Below are 19,298 nucleotides of genomic sequence, written 5' to 3'. Positions count from 1 at the left end.
TCATGTGATATTTTGAGTTCTTTATGGTTTTTGTTTGTTTGTTTTACGTTAGCAAGTATCCTTTCCTCAGAAAGATTCCTTTCCTCCTCATGGGTGCCTTCTTTTCTCTGTTCATCCTCCAGGGAGGGGTCCATGTGTCTCATCCCCAGATTCCTATCAACTCCAGATGATAATGTAGGGTGCCTAGCTCATCACAGTATGATGGTGTAATATCCATTCCACTTGGGCTCAGAAGGTAGTCTTGTGTCCTTACTCTTTGCCTTTCTTGTACTTTCAGTGACAGTGACAGGCAAGTGAAGATTTTTATAGAGTTTTGGTATTTTTCTTAAGTAAAAAAGATTGAAATTAGATATGAAAATACGTAAACACTGGTTCCTAAATTGTTCATGAAGAAAAAGGAGATGAAAAATGCACAGATGGAAAAGAAAGAATCTTAAGGTTGGAAACATGAGTGTTTAAAAATGTACTGTGATGTTTAAGAATTATCGTACTGCTTCTGGTGTTTATACTGTTTGCCATTCTGAATGAGATTTAAGCATCCTCCCTAGGGTCCTCCTTAGTGTTTAGATTCTTTAGGTCTGTAGATGGCTGTCCTGTATTATAAGGCTAATATCCACTTATTAGTGAGTGTACACCATGCCTGTCTTTCTGTTTCTGGGTTACCTAACTCAGGATTGTCTCTTCTAATTCCATTCACTTGCCTGCAGATTTCATGATTTTCTTGTTTTTAATAGCTGAGTAGTATTCCTTTGTGAGGATGTACCACAATTTCTGTACCTATTGCTCCATTGGGGGACATGTAGGTTGTTTCCAGATTTTGGCTATTACAAATAAAGCTGCTATGAACATAGTTGAGCAAATGTCCTTGTTGTATGGCGGGGCATCTTTTGGGTATATTCTCAGGAGTGTAGTATAGCTGGATCTTGAGGTAGTGCTATTCCCAACTTTCTAGGGAGCTCCATGTGGATATCTGAGGGGGGACCAGGGGCTGCTTGTATCATGAACTCAGTTGACTGCTCTCTGATCACTTACCCCTGACGATGCAGTCTTGCCAGGTCATGGAGGAAGAGGATCCAAGCAGTCCTGATGAGACTTAACAAGCTATGGGCATATGACAATAGTGGAGAACTCTCTCTTTCAGTGGACTAGGGGAAGAGGATGAAGGGAAGAGGGAGTGAGGGTGGAACTGGGGGAGTTGAGGGAGGGGCTTCAATTGGAATATATAATGAATAAGTTGTGAAAAGAAAGAATTATCCTACCAGTGAAAATGTTAGCAAAATAAACATTCGTGCTTGCTTATGTTGAACAATACCACCGTTTTATTTTATTTGATGGTGAGGACTGTGGCTAGGGAGCTTCTCTAGCATGTGTAAGGCCCTGAGTGATGGTTCCTGTTGGTTGTCAGCTTGACAAAATGTAGACTTGCTCATAGGGCAAGCTTCTCAGCACTCCTGTGAGGTATTTTCTTGATTTAGTGGAACCACAGTGGGAAGACCATCCTAAAAGTAGATGTGGCCACTCCTTGGGTTTGATCGGACACTGTATAATAAAGGAAGAGTGAACTGAGCACAAATGTCCAGTTGCTCTTTGCTTTCTGAGTTTGGACATAATGCTTCAAGCTCTCTGCAATGACTAAGTGGACCCTTGAAATGTGAACTGAAAGAAACTTTTCTCTCTGAGCTGTCTTTTAAGGTATCTTGTCATACTTAAGAGGAAAAAAGAAAGTGTCTCCGTGTCATATTGAAATACCAAAAGAAGGAAGAGAGGAGGGGGAGAGGATGGGATGGGATAAAGTAGTTGTTTGGAAGAGTGCTGGGAGCAATTGCATTGCTGATTGTCAGAAGTGAGCTTCCTGGAGGCAGCCTGCTTGTTTTTGCTTGGCTGATGATTTTATGTATCCCTGGCTGTGTGGGCAAGGCCCCAATGATTGTGCCCCAAGACTCCTTATTGTTGCTATACTGCCTTTCCATGCTTTTCTCATTTATTTGGCATGGCAGAGACCCTCACTGCTTATGGCTTCACTCTGTTGGGCAGATTTTCTGCAGATTATTTTGAAGATGTACCTTCATGACATAGTGCTGTTTAAATGAATTGATAATTTCATAATCCCTGATGATGATTTTAAAGAATTTCTGACTTCAGTCAAGTAATTTTAAAATTCTCTTGCAGAATAACAAAAACTGCTAGGAGCTTTGTTGACCTCCCTATGTCAAGCACTTGATTTACACTAAGAGGGAAAACAAAATTGAAACAAATAATCAAGGACATTCTAGGTTTAGTCCAAGGATAAGTCCCAGGTGTATACCACGATAAGAAAGACCATATGACTGTAGAAACAAAGAATAAATAGTTAGCTATATAAGACAAGACAGATACTTGTTTTCTTAGAAAAATCTTGACATGAAAAAAACTTGCTTTGAACATATAATGTACATTTGAAATAAGATAAAACTTCTGCTTTGAACTCATAATGAGCATATAGATAAAACCACTGCTCTAAACTTACAATAAACAAAGTATATAGATAGATATAAGGATCAACAGATACATAACTTCCCTTTAATGTATCTATTTTTGAATGTTGTAGTTTTTTCCATACATAGAGAACCTTCGTATGGAACCCAAGACACTTAAACATTGCTTGATGTCACCCACATCTTTCAAAAATGTGTCAGTTTAATTGTCTGTATATACTGTATATATGTATATTTATATCTGTATGTTTACATATATGTGGATGACTGGTATTTTTTGGGAGCTCCCTTGTTTTATCTATTGAGTGTATGTGTGCATGTGTGTGTGAGGCTTATAAATATCTGCTTTGTCTGCCAAATGTGTACATTTTTTGCTTGTTTCTGAGTTAATAAGTTTAGTAAGTGATAAGCAGTCCAGAGTGTTTTATTGTCCTTCTTAATTAGGACTCTGCCTTCCAGCAAGCCACTGTTCACTGCTGAGCCAATAAGTTAAAAGGAACTAAGGTTTTTCTTTTTACAACCCTTTGTATTTACAACAAGAAACTGTCAGAGCTGCAGCCGCTTGTACTCTGAATTAAATGAACAAGCTGGCTTAACTGATTAAGGCCCTCTGCTGTCTTTTCCTTTAGAGGCTCTCGTGACCAGTGGCCCCTGGGAGTTAAACTGTATATAGAGATAAACTGTACCTATAGAATTAAACTGTACATAGAGAGAGCTCCAAATAGCAAGACTATCAGCCTGGAAGTTTAAGAGTTAAAGTGTATATAGGGAATAGCAAGGCGACCAGTCTAAAAGACTGAGTTAATGTGTAGAGAGAAACACCAGCTATCAGCTGGCCATTGCCAGGCACTGCAACCCACTGTGCTTCACGCTGTGTGCTGGAGCTGGTCTCCAGCTGCAGAGAGTGGAGGAACACTGGATCTTGAGCTTGTCGTGTTGCTGATTCTCCTGGTGCCCCATCTCCAAGAAGATTTCAGTGTCTAGTTAATACTTGATGAAATGATACAGTTGTTAATTTTCAACTTGTTAATAAGTGTCAATGTGCACGTTTCTAGATTAATATGTATAATTTTATTTTTGTGGCTGATTTTCTAAAGCAACCAATAACATCAATTAATTTTATATGGTTAATATTGTATTCGTAATTTCTGACACCTTTGCAGGATTTCTCAGCATTCACAGTTTTTCTTAAGGAGTTCTAACAACCAAGCTATACTCTTTGCTCCATGGTTAGTGGAGTATAATAGAATCATGTTTTTCTTTTGAGACCAGATTTGACTTTCGCAGAGGAAATGATTTGGTTCCTACCCAAACATCTATCACTCAGTTCCCAGCACCTGGCTGGGCCTACTCTTGCCTTGGTGAATGATGAGGACATTTGCAGGGCTCTCTAAGTCATCTCCCATTTTCCTGTGTCTTTCAGGTAGGCACTCTATCGCCTGCTCTTCCTTCACCTACAGTTGCTTTTCTGAGTCTTGCTGTGCATCAGAACCAAGCTCTTTCCATTGAGCTCTCTGGTTAGTCACAATTTATGTGTCAGAAGTTTGAGTAAACTGAATTTTGGAATTTGAAATTTGTCGCCTTAACTTCTACTTCTTTCAGCCCCCACGGGGGGACATTTTTTGAAACCTTAGGTACTGTAAAAGGTGTTCCAAATCCAAATGACTCATTGGATAAAGTACTTCCATGCAGGAATGAGGACCAGAGTTTGGATTCCCAGCACCCATGTGAAAAATCCAGGCAGGATTGGAGGTTTCCTTTAATCTGACAGCTGGGAGGCAGAGGCAGAATTGGGTGACTAGACTGGTTGGCAGTCATGAACTCTGGGTTCAGGTCGAGACCTTACATCAATAAAAAAAGAAAAGAAAAAAGCAGAGATCTGTCAAGGATGACAGCTAATGTCAACTTCAGGCCTCCAGATACATAGGCACACATGAACTCTTATGTACATGTGAAGACACACGCGCACACACATACACATATCATACCAGTCATCAGTACATATATAAAAAGGAATTTTCAATAAATGGAAAAATGTCATAACATCTTGCGCTTTCTACATAGGTAATTAAGAATGGGATTTGTAGTTATCACTCCAGAATTGAGTAACTTTGGTTAAATTAAGTATGTATTCTGATAACTGTTGGAAATACAAAAACAGATTAATGTATAGATATTTCATAGAATATGACTAGTAATCAAAATCATTTTTTTATGTCTATTGCTCATAGGCATTTTGCAAATGTTAGTTATAGCTGACTTTACCAAGTGGTTAGAACAGCTCAAAGAGGTCAGTATTCAACCTAAGATCACATAATTAAGAAAGTGAGAGTGTTTATTCAAGAGAATAATCTAAAATGCAGCTATGAAGATTTAAAAGCTCAGCTACATGAACTATTTAATCTGAAAGCATATTACTATGGCCTGTCCAACATCCTTACTATTAGAACCCCGAAGTTGTACCTGGTGCAGGGGACTTCCTTGCCTTTGGTCTGTTGATTCCCAGGTTGGATCTACACGTTGGCCCTGTTATTCATAGGCTGGCTGCATGGTGAAGACACTGACTCCCTGAGCATCTGTCTGAAAAGTGGAGGCTCTGAAAGCATCTGTTGAAAGTACATGTCGTCAGGTGAAGGGAACAGGGACATAGATAGCTATTTCACAGATAGTTTTATTACCTACAGTAAGAACAATGTGTACACAGTTTTGTTCTCAGGAAGAATCATTGTTTCAGTAGATTTAATAGCAGACAATACTTAGATACAATTTTGTTTGCATATTTTCCAAGACAGGTTTCTCTTTGTAGTCCTGGCTGTCCTGGAACTCTCCAGGTAGACCAAGCTTCCAACTCAGAGATCCCTCTGCCTCTAAACAGCCAAGTGCTGGGACTAATCGTGTGCACTTGCATGTCTGGCGAGATACAATTGCACTAAGAGCGGTTAGTGAACAGCACATCTTAAAAGCTGCAGAAAGCCAGACTGTTGCTTTCATCAGTAGATTACAACTCACCCTGCATTTTACATGTTTCAGTGGTAATATATTTAAGGGAGTGTTTCATAGTAGATTGTGTCTGAATCAGGAAAGTGATATGGAATATGGCCAAGGCTTTAATCCTTCCTCCTGCCTTCCTTTTTCTCCATTTCCAAATTCTTTTGTAGTTGAGTTGATTTTAGATAAGTTTTGATGTTTTGGTATATAAAGTCTTCATATGTGATGTTTAGTATCTAAAGGCTCATAATGACAGCTACACTAAACTCTTGGGTGCTGTGCTTCTGTCTCTAAGATCTGCTGTTTGCAGGCTTAGAGAGAAAACTTTCAGATTTTACTATTCTAAAATAATTAAGCATTAATAATTGTGAAAGAAAGTATTGTTGCTTTCTACCAGCTGAATTTGAGGGTTTGAAGTGCTCCTTGGCAACCATTGTGAAGAATGGGCTTAGAAAGGCATGGTATGTTCACTCACAGCCGCTCAGCTTCCTTACAGTCCTTGCATGGCTTTTCTCTGAACGGACCTGGAACCCAACTAACCGTGCTCACAAGCCATTATCACCACAAGCATAGTACAGGAGAGAAAGTGGCCATTATCACTCTAATGTGCTGTTTTCTTACCAGGCGATGTCTGATTAGAAATATGAGCCTGCCTTTTCTGGAGTTGATCTGTGAACTTTCTCTTTACTCCTGTTCGGATTCAGCAAAGGGAAATCAGGGCAGCCACAAACTGAATTTGGAAGCACTGATTGATGAGGAAAGATGAAAATACCTAATTACATGCAGTGTTTTATAACTCAGGGCAACTACATAGGCTATATGGTAGACAACACTCTTGCTTTCTGAAGGAAAGATTCAAGAACTGGAGAAACACTTTGTAAAAAGTAAGGGAAGGTGTTTGAAATAAAATTATTTTTAGGGGCTAGAAGGGAACCATAGAAAATGACCTTGGGAGACTTGTATATTTTGTATAAACTTGAGGTAGTTAGACAGAGAGAGCCTTGCCTCCCAAACTCCTCCCAGTTTGCTAATTCCATGGTGTTTTCCTGTGAAGGAAATATTGTCTCTATTCACTACTTTTCAGACTCCCACCAAGGAATCTCTCAGTTAGAGCTAACAAAGCCACATATTGTTCTGCTCAGGATTGGCTCCTCCATCTCACCAACTCAATGGAAATCCTGTGCCTGAGTAGGAGGCCAGGGAAGGACAGACATTTCGGTACCAGCCCCTCCTCCTGCAGCTACAAACTCTTGCAGGCTAACTGAGAGCTGTGTTTCTGTGTCCATGGGGATGGCTGAGTCTTCATGCATTTTATGCACCAAAGACACAATGTGCCCAGGGTCACTGGGGAATTGCCTCGTTCCAGGCAGGCAAAAGGACAAACAGCAAGAGCCAGAAGTAACTTCTCTAGAGAATCCATTTCCAGTACAGGAATCACACCTGGGAATTCTGTGCCACCGGGCTTCTCCTTCTGTTTGTCTGAGGTCTCTCAAGAAAAGACAGTGTCAGAGGGAGTGTTTTGTGGGTTCCTGGATGCATCTGGAATCTCCTTGTATTGACATATTTATTTGCCAGAGTCGTTCTTGGAGAAATCCCTGCGCTTGGTTCTGTCCAAGAAATATGTGTGGCATCTGGTATCTTGGCCCTTAACACTGAAAATATGGTGGTGAACAGGGGCAAACTGCCCAACCCCCCAAATTCCTCTGACTTTCACTAGGGAGGGAGAGAACAGAAGAGAGTAAATCTTCATTAGAGGCATCATCGTTTCCTGAGTCAGTATGCTGATGGGAGTTGACTTGAGAGCAGGGTCCTGTCATACAAGGATGTGGGTGGAAATTAAGTGAGGTAAGTGCCAAAGACACGGTATCAGAACCATATTTTGTGTTTATTTTCGATTCCTAAGAGAAAAAAAAAACAATTTGATGAACTTGGAGAAGGAGGGGCATAAAATAATGGAATAACTATACAGAATTGTTTATCTAATACTCTTTAAAAATGTTCCACCAGCTTGATAGTTGGAAGATAGCAATGGCTCTAAGTAACAAGCTCAGAAACCACTGATGTATGTGGGCCAGCCCCAGAGAGTACATAGTCTGGCAGCTACAAGTGGTTTGGAGCTCTTTTCCGCTCTAGAACTGACATCATAGTGGAGGACCAGCAGGGAATGAAAGAATTTAACGCAAAAACATTACAGATTATAATTTAAAATGTATAACTGAGGAAGTAGATATTAAGTCTCTATAAAAACCAGTATTTTGGAGGGGATCTGTAATTTAGAGAGGAAATACATAGGTTTTTGAAGGGATAAGAATATCTCTCTTCCAGGCAACAATCTAAAGAATGAATGCAGACATACTAGTAGACCAAATACCCTCCATAGAAAACAAAAATAAAGTAAAGGTAATTTTCAAAGTTATTGCATCAAAGTAATTTTGAAAACCACAGTGAAGTCAGTATTGTTTGTTAGTTTGAATGTATTTTTATATAAATATATCCATAACTAATAAAATGTTTAAACTTTTATTTTCCATATATTTTTCTTCCTGTTGGAATCTTTGTCCCTCTAAAAAGGGGGGACATTTTTTAAAATTTAATTTTATTTATATATTTATTTATTACAATTTATTCACTTTGTTTCCCAGCTGCATCCTCCTCCCTTATCTCCTCCTAGTCCCACCATCCCTCCTTCTTCTCCCCCTATGCCCCTCCCCTGGTCCACTGATAGGGGAGGTTCTCCTCCCCTTCTATCTGACTGTAGCTTATCACTTCTCATCAGGACTGGTTGCATTGTCTTCCTCTGTAGCCTGGCAAAGTTGCACCCCCAGGGGTTTGGTGATCAAAGAGCCAGCCACTAAGTTCATGTAAGACACAGCTCCTGTATCCCTTACTAGGGAACCCACTATTAAACTGAGCAGCCAATGGACTTCTTTGAACAAGGGGTCTAGGTCCTCTCCATGCATGGTCCTTAGTTGGAGTATCAGTAAGGGAGGAAATTTTAAGAAAAGAAAGAAAGTCAATAAAAATAGGAATTTTAAGAAATAAAATAAAATAATACTATTTTTATTTAAACTTCATTTTGTTTTATTTTTTATTTTCATGAATGGACAGGTTTCTCTGTGTAGCCCTCGCTGTCCTGGAACTCATTTTGTAGATCAGGCTGTCCTTGAACTCAGAGATCTGCCTGCTTCTGTCTCCTATGCTGGGTTTAAAGCTATGCACCAACACCACATAGCACAAACTTCTTTGAAGCAAGTGGGTTCCCAGTTAAAGCAATGGTTTCTGCTTATGAGCTTGTTTATGTGACTGGGCTTTTTTATAGTTTCCTATCTTTGGTATCATCCTATATTGTAAAGTCATTATATTGCTTTGTCATTTGAATATCTGTGAGAGAAAATAAATTTATTTTAACTGAGACAGATTTATGTTTAGGTTACCATTTGCTTTTTTTTTTAAGATTTATGTATGTATGTATGTATGTATGTATACAATGTTCTGTCTGCAGTTGTGCCTGCATGCCAGAAGAGAGCAGCGGATCTTTTTATAGATGGTTGTGAACCACCATGTGTTTGCTGAGACTTGAACTCAGGACCTTCGGCTCTTAATCTCTGAGCCATCTCTCCAGTGTCCTACCATTCGCTTCTTAAGATGAGACTTTTAAATGTCTTGGGTTGCATCCACACCAGAAGTAAAGATGCAGCAGCCTCTTCCCATCTCTTCTGGTCTGGTGCTTCCTGACCCGCAGCTGGCTGACCAGGACCTAAGCTAGTTCTTAGCCTTTGAGATAAAGCAGCTTGGTGAGTTAGAAGCAGTCTAGATCTAAGAGCAGCTGACAGAAGTCCTTCAGGAAATACTGACTTTGGAGCAAAGCAGTTCATAAAATTGTTGCAGTCTGCCTGGAGTTTAGTCATGCAGCCTGAATGAAGTTACATGTATGGGAGCACTTACTAATGGTGACAGTATTTACAAGCAATTTAGGAGCTTAAAGTAACTTTTTTTTTTTTTTTTTGACAAGAAAGGATGGTAGGGAAGGTTTGAAAAATACAGTAATTAAAAAAAAAACCCAAACAGTCCTCTCAAAGCAAATATTAACATTTTCACATTGTTAACAATCTCTTATTTTTCTAATTCTTACTATGAAAAATTTCAAATAATACATGAAGGGAAGGGAAAGAGAAAAGTCATTCAGCTTTTCGCTGGTCTTGTTTCTTCTCTACTCTCAGCATTTCCATATTCATTTTCACTGTTTTGAAACAAATCCCAAACATTGCACTATTTATCAGTAAGTGTTAATACTAAAAAAATAAAGTTTAGCTTCCTTGAAAGAAGGAAAGCCAAATTCCCTTTCAACATTCCCTGACTCGATGCTACCATTCCTGTTTATTCACCCCTGCACCCTTTTACCCAGTGATGGGTAAGACTTGAGTTCCTGTATGCATAGTTACATATAAAATATAGTAGTATTTTTATTTTTAAAAAGAGCTAAACTCTTATGTGGGTCTCAATTTAATTTTTGAAAACAAGACTATTAGTCTATTCTTTAATAAATAAGTTTAACCTTCTCATAGTTATTGTGAATTTTAGTTCATAGATTTATTTCAGTCCCTTGATTTGTGTTTCTTGTTTGATGCTTCTTTTTCCTTTTGTTTCCAGTCTCTAGGAATACCGTGTGCTTTATAGTTTTCCACTGGGCATATAAATTATATAGATTATTTTCTTAATTTACTGATACATGCTCATACACAAATTTAGTTTGTTTTTCTGATGTTGTTTGAAATGAGAACATTTTAATCTACCTGTGAAAGCAGTTGTTAAAGCAGAAATGTTTTTATTGTCTGTTTGCATGGTTTGATCTTGCGGCTTCATTGAGGTCACTGATGTGTGTTAACCTGATCTCACAGTTTTGAACAGCAGACTTCCTTTGTGCAAGGAGCTCAATCTCAGTTTTCTGGTAGTGGTTGGAGGAGAGGGACAGAGCATAGTGTGTAGTAGCATATTTTTGAAATAGATGTTCTATATTGGCCAAAATATGAACCTTAATAAGTACTATGTAAGCAAATATCCAGTAAATACATTAAGCTCATGGCTTAGACAGTAGAAATTTATGCTCTTAGAGTTCTGGATTTGGAAAGTTCAGGGTCTGTTATGACATTCTGCCTCACTTTCTGGTGAGGGTTCTTCCTGGCTTGTTGAAAATCTCCTTCTGGCTATTTCCACATAAGGTCTTTCTCTGTACCTTTAGGGAGATCACTCTTCAAAAATGCCACCAGTTTTAACCAGATTAGACTCCGCTCTTCTGAGCCGATCAAACCTTAATTGCTTTATAAGATGCCCTGGCTGCAAAATCATTAATAGAGGGATTGTGGTTCAGTCCCTAGCAACACCCAGAGGAACTGGAACTACTCAGCCATTGCATCGGTTGGCCAGGATACATTTTTATTTCCATAGTGAGTGTGCAGTGGCCTGGCCCTTTGGGTTGTGTTCTCTGTCTTGATGACTGTTATTATCATCTCCTCAGTAATACATGCAGGAATGCTGGCATCCATCCTGTACTTGCTTTTACTTGTATTATTAAGTGTTGTGGCTTCAGCTCTGAACTGATTGTTGGATCTGTTTTCCATTCTCATTTATTTTTATTTTCTTCTGTGTTTTGAACATCGCTCTTGCATGATCTCATTTCTAGTTTCCCTTGCATTTTGCATATCTTTTATACCATTAAGAGTTACCTTTCTGAAATACAATCTGATCTTATCACATGCTTCACCAAAATAAACTTCCGATGGGATCCAAACTCTCAATAATTTGGTATTTACGTACCCCCAGCCTCAGTATGTCTGTCAAAGGTAAGAAACTTCTGTATTCAGAAGGTGCCTGGCGCATGGCCTTTCCATAGGTAGCACTCACCATCAGGTCTAACTCCCATTATTTAAGACTCTGTGAGCAGTATGAAGACTGTATCTCCAGGACGCTTTTTCTTGCTTCTCATTCTGTGTTTTTCTTTTTGTTGTTGTTTACTATTTCTCCATTCACTTACCATTGAATTCTTAGACTGTCCTCATTTCTCTGTTCTGCCACCTGACAACGTGGCAGTCACGTGAGCATGACTATGCGCCTTGGCTGACTCAGTAACCCCAAAGTTAGTCTTTTCACTTTTGAGAGATTTTACCCTACAGCCTTATAAAGGGAGCACGTATGAATAAGAGAGAATATTGATCAGTATGTGAGTTAGTTTATAAAGTTAAATTTATTTGACTTTGGAGTAAGTTTAGAATCAATAAAATCTGGAATTATTGTAGGACTTCAGAAAGATTTATAACCGTGAACATGTGAACATGAGAATAAAAACCTCCTTCAGGATGCTGGTCAGAGGCTGCTCATAGCTACTGGACCATTGTGCTGTGATAGATGCCCTGCTGTGTCCCTGCTGTGTTCCTGCCTTGGGGACAGCAGTTCAGTGTTGTTGTTGCAAAGCAGCAATTATAACTGAAAATGTAAGTTATGCTCTCAGAACAGTTGCAGGTAGGGCAAACTCCCTGTGGGGGATTATATCCTAGCTTTTGTCTGCTAGATTCAGGAAGTGCTGAGGCATCCCTCAAGAGGCCAGATGCTAAATTTAAATGCAGAGACATAAATTTAAATGCTGAGCCACTTTGGTAGGCCACAACCAGTACAATGAGCTTTTACTGTTTATTTATTTATGAGTAAAAATTCAGTGTAATAATTAGAAAAAATGTGCATTTCCTTTAGCCCCTCTTCAGAGAATTATTTCTATGTGTGCTGATGCGGTGTTTGTTTATTTTGGGGGTTTGCCAACGTGACACACACTGGGGTCATCAGGGAAGAAGGAACCTCAGCTGTAAAATGCCTTTGTCCATCTGGCCTGTAAGCAAGCCTGTAGAGTTTTGTTTGTTTGATGATTGATGCCAGAGGGCCAAGCCTGCTGTGGGTGATGGCACCTTTGGTCCTGGATTGCTTGAGAGCTGCCTGAGTGGGCCTTGAAGAGCAAGTCGGTAAGAAGTATCCATCCTTCTACGGCCTCTGTTCCAGTTCCTGCCCTGGCATTCTTTCATGGTGGACTGGAGGTTGCAAGATGAAATATACCCTTTCTCTAGAACGTACTCTTGATCACCTGTTATCACAGCAAGTAGAAAGCAAACTGAAGTGAAAGAACAGCATTTTTACATGTTAGTTGCCGTGAGACCTGAGCATTCAGAATGCTTTGCTGTGCGAACCGTTGACTCTCTGCTGTAGAAGGCCTGTGCTGTCTGCTTCCAGAACAGCTTGCTGGAGAGCAAAGTGGCCAGTTAGTGCTTGCTCCTCAATAAAACCACATATTCAGTTTATTTTTCATTCCTTGCAAAAAAACAATAGTGTTATCAATCCATTGTTGGGCAATCATCTGGTCACAGGGAAATTCTTCAGATATATTAAGGGTCTGGAAACTGCCATTATCATGAACATTTACAGAAAACACACAGAACTAAAATTGCATTCCTAAACAAATACAGAGATGATAAGATTGTCAATAAAATGCTCAGTTAAATTTCAATATTGGATATACATCTAATTAGACTTTAGTATAACTATCTCTGAAATATTGTTAAGAAATATACATTAAGAAATTATTCATTTTTTATATTTCAAACTTGAGTAGGCATTGTGTTTATTGCTTCAATCTGGATGTGCTCAATTAAGATGCAAAATTAAAGAAAGCAGTGTGCAGTGGTTCCTCTTCACCTCTCTGGCATGACCATGTTTCACTGTGAGCATTCTTGTAAAAGCCATGGATAGTTTTTATAAATATGCATGTCTGTGCTTTTTAAAAATATGTATCTAGTAATCTCTACCTACAATGAATTTTATATTCTCTTATTTAATACAGGTAGTAGCAGCTTAATACAATATCTTATACCATTCTATTTAAAAAAATTGATTCCTCTACCATGTGGTTTTATTTTCAGGACAATATGGAAAATAGGAGATAGAAGCTTAGTTCAGTGGCTCATACTTCTTATCCTTGGTAGGCTGAGGGAAGAGCATGAGGAAGGACTATATAATACCACTTAGGTTATATAATGAGACTGTTTAAATAAATAGGGGCAGTATGATAAGATTGTGGGCTTGGAAATCAGGCAGAGGGAATTTCAAGTCCAGCTTCCCCCACTTAAGAGCTCTGTGATTTTGTGACGCCCTCACACCCTTCTTGTCTGGAAGATAGGAGAACACTCTGTAGGGCACCAAAGGGTACCATGGGTGGCAAGAGAGTGACAATCCTTGCCCTCAAGATGCTGTATCTTCCTAATGCAAAATCCACTGGGTGACGATTGATGTATCCCAGGCTTCGAATGCATGTTTGTTGAACAGACTTTAGGTTCATTTATAACAGATGATTATAAGCAGGACACAGGACACAGGGGTGGTTGCTAGTGGGGAGCCACAGCTTCTGTGATTCTCCCTGTGTTGGTGGATTTAGTCCTAACCCTTGCAATGCAACAGCCATGTTTTGTACATTAATATAAGTAGGCTTACTTTATCTTAGGCAGTTTTCTTAAAATATTGCATTTTAAAATTGATTTGTTTAAAATAGATGAACATCATATAAGTGATAAATGTTATCTTTTGTTGACAGGACTACTAACAGGTTCTAAAAATACATAGATCCAACTGGATCAGATTGTGTGGACAGTTGGCTGTGTTGAATGTCTGTACTACTCTACTTCATTTATACTGAGAATAGCTTTTTTTTTCATTGGTTTACTCTTGTCTAGATGTGCTGCTTAGTTGGTTTTCTTTTGTTTTTTGTTTGTTTATCAAATTGACATAAACTAGGGTCGTCTAGGAAGTGAAAACCCCAGTTGAAAAATGCCTCCCTTAAATCGTCCTGTACAAAAATCTGTGGAGCATTTCCTTGATTAATGATTGCTATAAAAGGGTCTTACCCACTGTGGGCTGTGCTACCCCTGGGCAGATAGTCCTGGGTTATATTAAGTAAGCCTTAAGAGCAAACAGTAAGCAGCATTCTTCTATGACCTCTACTTCAGTTTCAGTGTCCAGGTTCCTGCTTCAGTTTCTGCTCTGACTTCCTTCAGTGACGGAGAACTCTGTTCTCCCCAAGTTGGTTATGGTCAGGGTTTTATCAGACCAACAGAGAGCAAAGTAGGAGAGAAGGAAATGGTTTTCATGGCGATTTTACCATTGAAAAGGAGAAAAATTACGGGGCGAAGTTTTCTCCTGTTGAGAGGCAGCATTTCATAGTATTTGAACTGTGCACTCTGGAGCCAGACCATATGTGTTCAGATGTTGTCTTCATACTGGTGATGTCATCTGAGTCAAGAGACTTGTCTGGTTCCTCTTGTGGGAGTGGGCTGTGAGGATTAAGAGAGTAATTGAATAATGTGCTTTGAACGCTGCTCAGAGTATTGGGGGCTTTGTACTTGCCTGTGTAATTATACGGTTACATATAATGTTGAGGTGTAAAAAGTGAAGAATTGGGAGGTGAATAGAAGAATTAGTGGCAGTAGTTTGGAGGCAGTAGACTTGATTTTTTTTTTCTTTCCCACAGGTCTGTACTTATGAGTTTGAATTTTTGGGATAGGGTATAGGTCATAGAAATGAACAACTTAAAAAATATGTTCTTGTCCTGTCACAGTTGTTGATATGTAAATTCTATGGAAACCTCTGAAAGTTATGCTTTTATTTTAGGCACATCAAACTGGGCAAACTGTGGAACTGCTTTTTCTTTTGTTTTGTATTGCTTTAAATTTCTGAAATCTGCAGGAGTAATGCTCTCAACTGGAAATTACTGTCTGTGACTTGCCACTGAGCTGGCTTTTTCTTTTCTTTTCTTTTCTTTTCTTTTCTTTTCTTTTCTTTTCTTTTCTTTTCTTTTCTTTTCTTTTCTTTTCTTTCCTTTTCTTTTCTTTCCTTTTCTTTTCTTTCTTTCTTTTCCTTCCTTCCTTCCTTCCTTCCTTCCTTCCTTCCTTCTTCCTTTTCTTTCCTTTTTCCTTTTCCCTTTTCTTTCCTTTTTTTTTTGACCCTTATGGTAAGCAGAGGGGGAACATGAGAGTCTATTTCTACATAACTGGCTTGTAGCTGACTATGGGCAACAGTGTTTTTCTCTGATGAGATCTGCTCTGCAGATTATTTGCAAGCCGGCAAGCTTCTAAGCATGTCCTTAACACTGTCCATCTGTCTGAGTTTTCCTAGGGAACCTGTATTGACATAGAATTTATTGTGTATACCAGCAACATTTTTCTTTTCAAAACTTGTTTTTAGTATTATTTCTAAATATACTCAGATTCAGAATAGATAAGTAAATTAAGAAGGGAAGGTAAATTTATTTTATTATATATTCTTTTATTTAAACGTTTTATACAGTATATTTTGACATACTGCAGCTCCTCCCAGATCATTTTTCCCTCCCCATCTCCCCAAGTTTATATTACACACACACACACAGACACCACAAACCAAAAAGTAAACAAGCAAAAGACCAGTAAGACAAAAAAGTATCAAAACAAAGCACAGTGAATCAAAAAGTACACAAAAACAATGAAATTCATTTTGTGTAGGCCAACTACTCCTCGACATGTGGCCTACCCTGACATGTGGTTCATATTCCCAGTGATACTCCACTGGAGAAAACTGATTTTTGTTCTTTGCCAGCAGCTATCAGTTATAACTAGCCTTTTGTTATGAGGTGGGAGCCTGTAGCCACTCTTTCTTTCAGTTCTCTGACCCCTCCTCCCAATCTGGTTTGAACCTGTGCAGACGTTTGTGTGGTGCACTGTCTCTGTGAGCTCGTTTGTGCATTGGTACTGTTGTGTCTGGAGGATGCTCTGTCATTGGAGTCATCCATCCCTCTGCTTCTGCCTTCTGCCTCCTCTTCTGAGCCTATGACCATGTCACAGTTTATTTTCAGTGGCATGTATATTGTCTTCCCAGTTAGGGCTGTGGACATTTGGGGTAATGTCACAGCATTTCATGGTTTTGATCACAGAATTTCTTCTGCACACACAAGTGACTCTCTTGTTCTTTGGCATGAAGGTCTGTAATTAAAAATGCCTGTCTCAAAACAATCAAACAAACAAACAAATGATGACAGTTGGCCTTATTGAGAGGCTGCAAAGGAAATGCATTGGAGACTTCGTCCTCTGGTCTAGAACAGAACTTTTACCTTATTATTATTGCAGCTATTATCAAAGTTTTAAAATTATTTCTTTGCTGCATATGATGCAAACTGTTGCACTTGTCAATACAGTTTTAATAAAAGAATTATAATAACAGTAAGCACTGTTTAGTCTTTAGTTTCTATTAAAATATAATGACTCCATTTTATTTCTTTTCTCCTCAGAGTTTCATTTTAGCTGGTGGTTTGTATCATTATAGAGAACACTGAACTTTGAAAAAGATGTTGGAAACCATAGGTAAGAGTTTTCTTTTCTCCCAGTTTTTGTCAGAAATGAACATGCTTTTACTGCTTTTCAGGATGTCATCTTCTACATAGTTACAGTAACTTAGATTTACATTTCTTTATCCAGGATCGTTGAACCAGGTGGTGGATTTCTGTATATGTGCAATTTTATCCACATGGATGTATAAACCAAATAATTCATAATAAGTAAACATGAGAGTCTGCATATTATGAGTTTTAATAAGTTAATAGAAGTTTTGCTCTATTTTATGAACCCAATTATGGCTTTTGGGTTTCACTGAAAAGCTGAACATAAGTTAATTCTCAAACAGGATTGTGATTCTCACTTGTGTTTGTATACGTAAAGAGCTGCCTGATAGGACAGTAATCATCTCTCCAATTTCATTTACTAAAATTGTTTAATTTCTGCAAGACATAATTTTGGTTGAGCGATCAGCTTTCCCCTGGTTCTGTGTTACAGTCTTTCCCACACTGCACTGCAGTGTTAGAGACAATTGGCTGGCAGGTGTGGTGACACTGCAGATTGCAACATGTCAGCACTGTGCCTTTGGGAGGTAGCTCTTGGAAGCCTGCATACTGAAGGGGACATGCAGTTCACTCTTGCATGTGGATGACACCTCCACAGTTGCCCCTTTTGAGGGATTGGGACAATAAAAGGAAAGAGAGCTGTTGTGATATTTTAAATACGGATCCATTCCTACTCTAATCAGAAAATTCTGTGTGGATAGATTTTCTATAATTCAGTCCTCATTGAATCATAGGTGGTTAGAACAGTGTAGGAGAAGAAAAGGGAGAGTCTGGCTCTCACTGAACCGTTGCTTTCTGGATTTTATTCTGTTACTAAGCAGCATATCTTCTAAGATTTGATGTGCACATTAGTGATAGATTTGCGTTCTGACTTACCATGGAAAATTTGACACAGAACAAACAAAATTTTCATGCGTATCTTTATCATTCTTTGATTAGAGTTTCTTCAGGAAGAATACTGTTTATTTCAGCTTATTTGTGTTTATGTTCTCATGATCAACATGACTTTATATTTGATTGCGAGTGTTTGTGGCATGCCAGATATGGTTCTATAAGCACTGTCCCTTGTTACGATCCCATTTTTCTGATTACTGTGGTTGGCAATAGATGTACATGCTCTCATGACTGTATTAGGACATATTTGAACAATCTCCATTTGAAAAAAAAAAACAAATTTGAAGTACAAAGTTTAAGAACCTATGCTTGTATAATGTAGGAATATGCTGAAATTCACTGGTAGAAGCTATATGTAAGTTTCTAGAACTATAAGGGCATACTAAAATTCTCACTTTCATAAGGTACCTGATTCAAAATGTTTTAATAATTATTTGAATTATTTTGGTTTGTAACTTTATAAATATGCTATTTAATTTTAGGGGAAAATATTCCAAGGGCTGAAATAATATTTTTGAAATATTTATTATTTAATATTGCTAAGTTACTAAGTATAGAATACTTTATTTTTCATTTTTTATTAATTAATTAAATTTACATCTGGACCATAGTCCTTCCCTTTTTTCCTCCTAGTCCCATCCTCCCTCCCACATCCCGCCTCCCCTATCCTCAGAAGGGGACCCCTCCCTACCCACACACTCCAGCTTAGCTGTTCACATGAGGATTGAGTTCATCTTCCACCCCTGTAGTCTGGTAGGGCAGTCTCATCAGGGAGAAATGATTAAAAAGCAGGGAACATAGTTCATGTCAGAGATATCCCCCCTCCCCTAACCAAGTTGGCCCACATGAACCCTAAGATCCCCATCAGCTACTTATATGCAGAGGACCTAGGTCCAGACCATGCATTGTCCTTGGGTTAGTGCTTCAGATTCTATAGGCCTCTTGTATTTTGGATGTGATTCATCAGTCTCATCCACATCCACTTATTAATGAGTTAATTATCCCTTTTTTTCTTATGTGTAAACATGTTTTATTTATCTTTTTTAAAAAGAAGAGATCAGATTTTTAAGGTTAAAACATCTGACACTGAATTCAGTTACACATCATTTGCATCAGTTTCTGTGACTTTACAACTGTTTGCCTAAGTATGTACTAAACACTGCTCCTGCTTTTAAATGAACTCGACTATAGGAGACTTATAGGAGAGGTTGTAGTCTCCCTTTAGGTACTAAATGTCAATAAGTAGCAGGGTTGTTTTGAAGAATATGCAAATAACACTATTCAATTTTGAGAAAAAAATCTTTAAATTATTAAGTGTGCTTACACGGACTTAAAAATATGTACACTTGTATAGCTTTGCACACAGTTCAAATATGACAATACTGTGCACTTGGGAGATTGTTTTAGGATTTCTAAAGGCACAGAGTCATCATAGAGTTGACTAGTTTTTTGACTCCTGTTATTGACTGATGCTTCTTTTTGGA

At 38.5% G+C, this 19,298-nt stretch overlaps 1 protein-coding gene across 4 annotated transcripts in view; it reads left to right on the top strand.

Moving 5' to 3' along the window:
* Mpdz (multiple PDZ domain crumbs cell polarity complex component) overlaps window positions 1-19,298 on the top strand; it is a 169,295-nt gene that overhangs the window by 9,866 nt on the left and 140,131 nt on the right. For all 4 annotated transcript variants that reach the window (XM_060365776.1, XM_060365775.1, XM_021642667.2 and 1 more), the window contains exon 2: window positions 16,813-16,885. In XM_060365776.1, coding sequence (XP_060221759.1) covers window positions 16,870-16,885 — 16 coding nt within the window. In that variant the 5' untranslated portion in view covers window positions 16,813-16,869. The remainder of the gene's footprint in view (window positions 1-16,812; window positions 16,886-19,298) is intronic.

Source organism: Meriones unguiculatus, chromosome 12 (genome assembly GCF_030254825.1).
Source record: "Meriones unguiculatus strain TT.TT164.6M chromosome 12, Bangor_MerUng_6.1, whole genome shotgun sequence".
Taxonomy (NCBI): Eukaryota; Metazoa; Chordata; class Mammalia; order Rodentia; family Muridae; genus Meriones; species Meriones unguiculatus.
The sequence above is the reverse complement of the archived record's forward strand: the minus strand, read 5'-3'. Positions and strand labels throughout refer to the sequence as shown.